Below are 10,175 nucleotides of genomic sequence, written 5' to 3' on the forward strand. Positions count from 1 at the left end.
ATAATATGTTTAAATTTAACTTTTTCAGGCTAATCGATGCACAAAATATAAGATACGTCATGGTCGGCCGCTAAACAGCTGGGACAACGATTTGGATCTAAGTGAAGGGTTCAAGGAAAGCCCTTGGGGCTGTGCACGCTCCGGTCCGGTTGTTCGGAAAAATAATCATGACATGTTCAGTTGGATGGCGTCACCATTCAGAGAAGAGCCTCCACCATTTGGCGGGCAGGAAGGAGAGGGCTCTATATCAAGGTGGCTAAAATTATTTTTTCAAAGTTCCTACCATATAAAAGCGTAGCTTTTTATCCACAGTATCTTTGTGAAATCCCGTAACACTCGTCTTGCACGCGTGCTTTTGTTTACATTAGTGTGGTAACTAATATTTTATGTTAGCAAGATGGTAGACAAAACATTAATTTCTCTGGTTAAAAATACAAATATTATTTCAATTTTAACACTAACAATGAATTTTATGCTACCTACATTTATTGTAATAAAAATTATAACTACGTAATTATGGGTAAGAACACTAGATTTTATGAAAACACTTATATTCCAATGACATTACCTACAATACTACACGGGTTCCTAAAAATAACACACTCCTCAAGAACAACGATGATTTTAAACATTTCAATAACAGTTTTCTTGCTTACAATTTTGTTGTTGTTCGATATTAATAACTTGCCATTCAAGCCAAGGCGAATAATAGAAAAAGATTTTGATAATGAATTTATTTCCATATACAGGAAGATACTTAATCATTGTCTTAACTGATATCGGCAGTACAAATTGTTAAATTTAACATGTCTCCTACACTCCCTGTGTTGATAACTAATTAGCAATACTAAATTGCCGTCATTATTTAATAAAACTAATGTTTTTTTTTACCTTAATGACTATGACAATAATTTCGTATAATAAACCACAAAGATTTAGTTATTTCAGACGCTTGGCAACACTGCCACCTGCAATGAGGTTCAGGCAACTGAAGGAAACATCGAAGGCTTCTGTGGGCGTGTACAGATCACATATACATGGGCGTGGACTATTCTGCAAACGGGACATTGAAGAAGGTGTGTATAGAATATTTCATAAAAATATACTTATTTTATTGCAGTATCTGACGTTTTTTTTAAAGGAACAAACAGTCATATGCAAATTAAATTTTGTCTATTAGTTATAAAAAAAAATTAGACAATTTTTATACAATTTTATTACAAAAATGTAAGCTTAGAGAGTAAAGACCTAGTATACTAAGTTTATGGTAAAGACAGTGGTAAATTATATAACAGTATGACAGTGAACTATAACATTATTGTTTTAAATCAAAATATAATTTTACCAACTTCTTTCTTATATCTAATTAAGATTAAATAAATTATATCTGCGTCACAAAGAGTGTTATTGTAATAACTGCATGAACGATTTACATATGAGTGTCTAGAATAATTTGTACGAGTATATTTTACATAAAATTACTTTTTTTGAACATGAGGAGATTCTGGGAACCAATAAATTAATTTTTGATAGTAATGTTTCAGAGGCTAAAAGGTTATTAACTATTTTGAAAATAAAAATAGAGTCCAAATTGTTGCGACGTGTTTCTAATGAATAAATAAGATGTCGGGTTGAGGCAGTCTCGTATTCAACGAAAATGTGCCCAGTGCGATATTCTAGTGACTTTAAAAATTTAGTTTGTTCTTTTCAATGCCGAGCAATGTGAACAGCGTACTGAGGATTCCACACTACACTTGCGAATATTACTACAGAGAATATAGATATAGAATACTATACAGAGTTAGACTTAAATTACTTTGTCCTAGTCCATCTATCTATCCTTTGTTTGAATATTTATTGAAAAAAAAAAAACTCCGCTGACTTTGTTGCGCCCATTCTTCTCAGGCCTGAGGCATTCATTTTGGAATGGGTGGTAGTTTTTTTTTGCCTTCCAATAAGTGATTTCACATCCTAATTTGAATTTAAAACTTACCAAGTTTCAACAGTATAGTTAGTTAGTTTCGGAAAAAAATGGCTGTAACTGTGGCTGTTCCGTTTTTCACCATTTGGATACGGTTATATACACCAAAATCGGAAGTGCCGTTTGGCACACTACGCCCTGACCAAGTTCTGACTCTCATTTTGTATATAAGATAGTTTATTTTCCATTGTCTTGTATCTTGTTTCAATAGTTTTCTTATAATATATTCTTTCATACCATTCTAATTATAAGAAATCTATTAATGCACGTAAAATAGACGCGCGCCAAAATGGCGCTGTTCTATGGCACACCGCGGCGAAGGGGCACTTGCCGATCGTGGTTATCGAAGATCGAAGTTACTGTTTTTTAATTATAAGAATGTGATTCAGGCGACATGGTGATTGAGTACGCGGGGGAGGTGATTCGTGCCGTTCTGGCCGACCAGCGAGAGAAGCGGTACGAGGCCACGAGTGGGCGACGCGGCGTGGGTGGCTGTTACATGTTCCGTATCGACGACAATCTCGTGGTGGACGCAACGCTCAAAGGAAACGCCGCCCGATTCATCAACCACTCGTGCGATGTGAGTTCATATCTAAACTACTTTTAACCAAATATTACCAGTTTTCGGGAGGCTCCTTTGCACAGGATCATCACGTAATTGATACGCCCTGCTCATTACAATGCACTGCCGCTCTGGATTTTTGAAAAACCCCAAAAATTCTGAGCGGCACTACAATTATTGCGCTCGTCACCTTGAGACATAAGATGTTAAGTCTCATTTGCCCAGTAATTTCACCAGGCGCCCATCAGATCGAAACACAATTATTGTTTCACGGCAGAAATAGGCACCGTTGTGGTACCCATAATCTAGCCGGCGTCCTGTGCAAAGGAGCCTCCCACTAGTATGACCTCTAAGCTCAGTAGGCAGGGTTACTAACCACTGGGCTACAGCGATTGTCACTTTATACCTTCATATTTCTACTAGGATCTAAGTATAATTATCATGACTACTTCATTTTAGGTTACATTTATATGAAATGTGATACAGTGATTTTGTTTACAGCCCAACTGCTACTCTCGAGTTGTGGACATACATGGCCACAAGCACATACTGATATTCGCGTTGCGTCGCATCACGACCGGCGAGGAGCTGACCTACGATTACAAGTTTCCTTTCGAAGAGGTAAAGATACCGTGCACGTGTGGCGCGAAGAAGTGTCGCAAATACCTCAACTGAAACATTATGTGAGTGGTTTATAGCGATACAATAAATATTCTCTTAATAAAAGAAAAGAATACTATCCATTTTAACAGTGACCTGAGCTGAAACTGAACCAGCTAATGACGTCTTGAGCGTGACATCAATGTGGCACTTACCTGGAGTTACTATGAAGAACAAAATAATGAACGATATGTACATAAGTTCTCAAGGCAAATTTGGTCATAGTACTAGATATAATGTCTTAATTATTTAGGCTGTTAGAATATTTTATATTTTTGAACATTTAAGATCACGTTTCTCTAGTAGCATAATATATATAAGTACATTCAGGTTTAGGCTTTTATTATGTAACATTTAAAAATTTATTGAATAATTTAAAAGATTGCAGAACGGTTGATCTGCAAAGCTGAGGCATAAAAGCTTTGATTAAAAGTTGAACTAGATTTCCTAGATTCTAATGGACCAAAAATGAGTTTAGTTAATTTGCCATAGATTCCTAATCACTGTGGTATTTTATTATAACTAGAATGAATTTGTCCGATACAGTAGAGATTGTGATATGGTGTCGCTACAATCAGTTATCTAGTACAGTTGTTGATTGAAGCTTGTTGGATTAGTTGGGTATGTCAAATGCTGGGTTTTGAGCACAAAAAATGCATGTACATAATAATTTTGTGACAATAAGTCTAAATCACATATCCTTTCCCACCTTACTTTGTTTGTTTCAGTGCCAGTGCAATTTGACTCATAATGAATCTTGTTATGATCTCTATTAAGAATCTACCCAGTGTTTAAATGTTGGATTGTACATTTAGATGTAAGCTAATTAATTGTAATGTGATAAGTTTTTGTGTAAATACAAACTGGATTATTTGTTTGATTAATTATTGTGATATGTGGTCGTGCTACGGTGACAGTTTCAGTAGAAATAATATTTGTTCCTCATTCGTTCTATTCTCTTTGTTTTGTGATCAGTAATGTCTCGACTAGTTGCTGTACATATTAGGTAACAAGTAGCTATTATGGAGCCGGTACATTGAAATTAACGGTTTGCAATTTTACAAGTACAACATTACTGTCTAGTAATTTTTTTATGTATTGTATAGAGAGAAATGTATATAAGATGAATTATTTGTCATAATAACTTGGTTAGGCGACAAATCGTTTTATTGTAGTCATACTTTTAGTGAGTACATCGTTTTATGTAGTGTATATAATAATAAGTTATTGAATAGGTGTGGTCGCCGAAGTTGTTTATGAGTGTTGTATGATCTTCGTTCGATGTCTTTACGTGACAAAATGCACATTAAATTAGCTTTAATACTTTCAGCACAGCTTGGGTTCTAACCTATTTGTTTTATGAGTTCGCGTGTTTTTAAAATGGAACACAATTAGTCAGAATGCAACATCACATTGTCATCACAATAATTATTGAAAGTAGGCACCTAAGGTGTTTGTTTGGCCGCGACCGTCAAACAGTATTAAAGTTGTGTATATCATACAAATCATAATAATATTGTGTTTATTTGCTATTTAAATGAATCATGTATTTTATATGAAAGTATGGCAACACTGTTCTTTATTTCAACATTTACATATTGATTGCTTTGCATTTATTTAATTATGATTTAAAATTGGATATAAAATTATGATAAAAAAAAAATTCAATCCAAAGATAGAAATGGTTTTAAGACAATGAAAAATCATACATATTTTATACTTACGTATTAAAGTTGTTAATAACATCACAAATTCACAAAATAGAAACTATTAGATAAAGCTTAAGTAGTATCTACCCAATAAAACTATTTCGTTAAAAATATATGACTAAAAATATCAACAGTTAGTCACATTAAGCAGTAATTAATATGTGGAATTTTACTTTATGACCATACATTTGTATGATAGAAACAAAAGAGTATTAAAATAGTGCTGGAATGTAAATATTATTGTCTTGAATGTAGATATTTCCATCTTCTGCCTAAACAATGTTCTGAGGTCGTCAAATAATTTGAAGTAAGCAGACTATTTTCAATGTTCACATTATAAGCTTTGGATATAACAATGGATTGTAATTAATATGATTATTAAAAAATATTTGTTAAGATTGTGACATGGTTTCGAAGTTTTCATGTAAATATTTCGATAAAAATAAATAGTCTTACCACAGATATACTTAGTTTGACAGAAAGATTATTAAATTCGTTTGTAATGTTATTGTGATACTCAACAGTTTCCCTGCGCTTGACTACAGCTGTCCGCCCCGTACCATAAAACATCCATCATGGATACTGCGACAGCGGCAGTGACCCGAAATATTTAATAATACTTTTTAACTCTAGCCCAACTTTAACAGTTGATAATTTATTACGTTATGCCTTGCGTTATTTTGTATTCTGTTGTAACAGATGATGATCTGTAGATGATAATAATAATTGACAGAGATGATCTAGCATCGAACTAGGTATAGTTTGTACTATGGTTGCAAGGCAATGAAATATTTAATACAATATACATAAGTAAGTACATATCCTTGACTCAGAAACAAAAATTCCAATTCATCACAAAAGGCATGTACCGGGATTTTAATCAAATCATTATCATCTGCTATATGTATCACTGAAACAATCTATACCAAAATCAGATGAATCAATAAATTCAGTAAGTCAACTTTACAATCAAAGCCATAAGTATTTTTATGGCGATTTTTTTTTTTTGAGTAAAAAACAGAACAATTATATAAAATCTAGGTACAAATAAGTGGCTTATAATATGTAATCCTAAAACAATTGTTCCTTAAAAATTTCTCACTAAGACTATATATATATATATATATAAATATAGATAATTCAAATTAACTATTAAACTAACAAATAAACCGTTGAATAACCAAAGATTATAATGTGCTCCGCTCGTGTCATACGTGAGAACATATTTCCATCCATTTTATAATTATGTATTAATAATAAGTAAAGGTTTTGACTCTGTACGTACTATATTAAATTTGACCACCTCAGAACCGTAGCGGATGATTATTCAATGGAAACAAACCATTGGGATATCAATTAAAAGAAATCTTGTATTTATTATCATATTGACAAAAATAATGAATTGTATAAAATGAGAATATAAATTCTTAGATCATTTATTAAGCGCCTAGATATACTGCGGCCGCTGTGAAAACGTTGGAAAAAAATAGAGGTTAACTGTTAACCTCTATTTTGAGCGATGCACTCACACTAACACAAAGTGTCATACAAATCGCGCGTGTGATTAATAACTTGTCACGCACACTAAAGTAATAAATCTGGACTGTTTTCGTTGTTTGTCTAACAGCAAGAGGCAATTTCTAGACGTATTAATACATGATTTATATATTGAATTCGTATAGTCGCTGCTATAAAACGGAACACTTAATTTTGACCATGTAATTAAAACTTATGACCTTACCTCTGAATTGAGTGACAATATATTTTCGTCTGCAAGTATATTCCATTGATTAATCATCCCCGCATCTAATTATTATTGTATTTGAACTATATGTTCCGTTCCGGGTACGCCGACTGCCGTTACGAAATGACGTCATAGCTACAGGTACGGTTGACAAAAAAGGATATTATTCATAAATATGAGTGAAACTCTATTTGATTTGATTATAATATATAAACAATTTTTTGGACAATGGAACAATTTTTTTCACTTCTGGGATTAATTGTACAAATTAAATTTGTAACCAATGCTTATGAACGATGCGGGACTCGAACTCGCGACCTCTCGGGTTCCGTCCGAGCGCTCTTACTAACTGAGCAAACTGTTGGAGTGACGTTTCGTCGTAAATCTTGGCATGTCTTTTATTATCGGCAGCCACAACCTGAGAGTTGAACAAAAGACATCAAGATTTACGATCCATGCGTCACTCGAACGGGATTAGCTTTATAAGTTTTGTTTACGAAAATAAATTTGTATAATATATTAAATATATTATAACGAATTGTGGTTTAAAATTAATATCGTCGGCACTTGGCGTCACTCTTGGAACGTACGTACTAACCAATAATATATCCAACAGCTAGTCTCTTATAGAGTTTGAATTAATTTTGAACGTAGCCATATTATATTGTTGTTCTATAATTACAAATCAAACTTCATTACATTTTATACATGGTTTAGTATGATACATCGATTTATGGATAATAATAATATTAGAAGTACATATTTTAATGTTGTAGCTACATAATTATTTTGATAAATCATTTTTCCTCTTGGATATCGCGGATTTAATTCACTCGTATAGGTTTTATTATTATTTACAATATTGGTCGACCGAATAGCGGTGTTGTGATTTTGTGATCGTTTATAATTATGATTTTGAAAATGAATTTTAAAGTTGCTGAATGCTGAGGATATTAAATGCCGGAGGTACTTTTTATTGGATTCATAAAAATATTGAGTTCTATTTGTATATCTAAGTCCAAATCACACCCGGCCTAGTAAAGTTCATACAGAAATCATATAGCAACTTGTAAAATACCTTCTTCACTTTAAGTGATTATTTTTTTATCATCTACCCTCGATATTATGATTTCCTTGCGTTTTAATGATGTGACTTTATTTTTTATGTATAAACACATGCCATTTTGCCTAATTGTTATTATAAATTATATTATTGCTTTAAAAGCACCAATTTTACAATGCATAGAGTTCTATGACCTGTCTATACATTTTATTACTTTATTTATTTCTATTATTTTGTATTGTGGTAAATTTTACCAAAAATAAAATTACTAAAATGTGCTTTATAAGGTTGTTTTATTTTTGCAATATAATTGATCACCATGGAATTGCATACCCAGGTAGGTACAGCTTAATTACAGGTCCATGGGTAAGGCGTAAGAATCATTTTCATGGTTTTTAGTACGGCATAATACAAATTTTGGATCATTTGTTAAATCCAAGATGGCCGCGCACTATTATGATTTCATCTACAGTATTGATCATTTAATAACTCAAATTGGCTGCGCAAAATGATCATCGCAACAATTTTTATATTGTTTGTTTTCCAAAGTTCCCGGGGGTTTGAGATCCAATTCATATTTATTAATATTGATATAGGAGATATTAGCAAAATAGATGTTGAAATTACCAAATGCCGACGGAGAAACAAACTTCCGTTTGAAACCTGTGCCCCAGTGCCATTCTTAATTTTATTACAAATCCGTGCCTTCTTTTGTTTAGCGTCAATCTTTAGAGGTTGCTTAAATAGTTGGACACTGTTTAATAAAACACGTGTCTAAGCCATGTTAAAATTTGTATTTTTTGTAATAACACCGAGAATGTTAACATTGTAAGTAGGACACAAAAGTAGCACTTTTAGATGTCCTGAAACAACATCCACTGCTGAACGTAGGCTTCTCCCAGAGACCTCCACAACGATTGAACTTGAGTAAATTAAACCCAATGATTCCGCGCTTCCTTTAACAGGTCATCAGTCAGTTAGATCAAGTGGCTTGCCCATTGCTACATCAACTTACAAAGACTTCGCGCTATATCGGAACTCCTTAGCTCATTAATTTGTATTTTAAGATGTTTTGAAGAATACAGATAACATAAACAAAAAATTATTGATGGAAAGCGATTTCAGTAAAAAAAGGCGGCAATGGATTTTTCTTTCATATAAAAACTTTGATCCCAAAGGATAACGGTGCTTGCTTGCGTGTGACTTTGGCCTTCAGTAATAGATCAACAGTGAGGGAGCACGTTTCGGTGACATCACTGGCTAATAAACAAAAAAGCGCGTACACTTTCCCAAAAGCCGGCAACGTTCCTGTGATTCCTCTGGTGTTGCAAGTGAAGGTGGGCGGCGGTGATCACTTAACACCAGGTGACCCTAAAGCTCGTTTACCATGCTTTTCTGTAAAAAAAAAACATTAATTGAAGTGTTTTGGCACGTGAAGATACTAGCCCAAGCGAATTGGATCCTTCGATTGACCTCTGTCGAAGTTGGACTTACCTAAAAGGATTTTGTGTCCTCGGCACTCTTAATAACTCCGAGGGATGGTCTGTACCAGATTGTTTGGCTGGATGAAAATCAATAAAAAATGCGCATGAGACGATTCGTAATGACTCTCGAACACAACTTGTAGACGTAGTTCAGAAGCGATATCTATATTTATTTATTTTCAAAAAACATGTTAAATAAATAGCTGTTACATATAATAATATCTAGGTGTCGTACATGTTTAGCTAATTTATGTATTGGCATTCAAATTATTAATTTAATACAATTTAAAATTTCCATGCAAATATAATCACACAAATCTTAATTAATAAATTAAAGATATAAAATAATTATGTCAAACAGTGACGACCCGCTGTCAGTCCGTCCCTCGCGTGTGTCGTGTCTCCTGCATTTATTTATAAGTCAAAAAAATATAGGTTCCGGATACGTAAAATATTAACCTTCTCCGGAACACGCTGTAACTTATGGAGTAGGGATAGATACTTAGGTATAACCAAAGGAAAACAGAACTACTTTACCTATACTAGAATAATCGCTCCTTTCGGGCGGCCTCGCACGTTTATTTCTTTAATTTACAACGTAGATAATATATGTGCCACAATAGGCATATAATAGCTGAAGTATGATACAAATCGTCTAGTTTCATACTAACGTCAGGAGGTCTATAGACTGAAGACCGTCTACTCGCAAAATCGTCAACGATAAGTACATTCGGAACGATACGCTACGTGGGTAACACTGAAAATGTTAAGAACTGGAGCGTTAGAAACATTTCGAATGAAAACATTTTTGAATTTCAATTTTAGAACTCTGGTAACCTAATGTAGTATATTACATTCATTTGTTTTTGTGAATTGGCGGCAAATCTAAAACTCTTGTTACACGTGAAAATGAACCTAAGGCGAGATAATTTTCGGTCAATGATTTATTATGACTCTCGTTGTGGGCTTCCT

General features: G+C 33.4%; 1 protein-coding gene across 4 annotated transcripts in view; it reads left to right on the forward strand.

Moving 5' to 3' along the window:
• The window catches only part of LOC126975448 (histone-lysine N-methyltransferase trithorax), a 31,062-nt gene extending 23,057 nt beyond the window's left edge, over nt 1-8,005 (forward strand). For 2 of the 4 annotated variants that reach the window (XM_050823378.1, XM_050823350.1), the window contains exons 10-13: nt 29-252; nt 934-1,076; nt 2,371-2,561; nt 3,045-8,005. In XM_050823378.1, the coding sequence (XP_050679335.1) occupies nt 29-252; nt 934-1,076; nt 2,371-2,561; nt 3,045-3,218 (732 nt within the window). In that variant the 3' untranslated portion in view covers nt 3,219-8,005. The remainder of the gene's footprint in view (nt 1-28; nt 253-933; nt 1,077-2,370; nt 2,562-3,044) is intronic. The other 2 variants (XM_050823361.1, XM_050823370.1) reach the window with 2 other exon arrangements.
• The last annotated feature ends 2,170 nt before the right edge of the window (nt 8,006-10,175 follow it).

The sequence above is a fragment of the Leptidea sinapis genome, chromosome 2, assembly GCF_905404315.1.
Source record: "Leptidea sinapis chromosome 2, ilLepSina1.1, whole genome shotgun sequence".
NCBI classification, from domain to species: Eukaryota; Metazoa; Arthropoda; class Insecta; order Lepidoptera; family Pieridae; genus Leptidea; species Leptidea sinapis.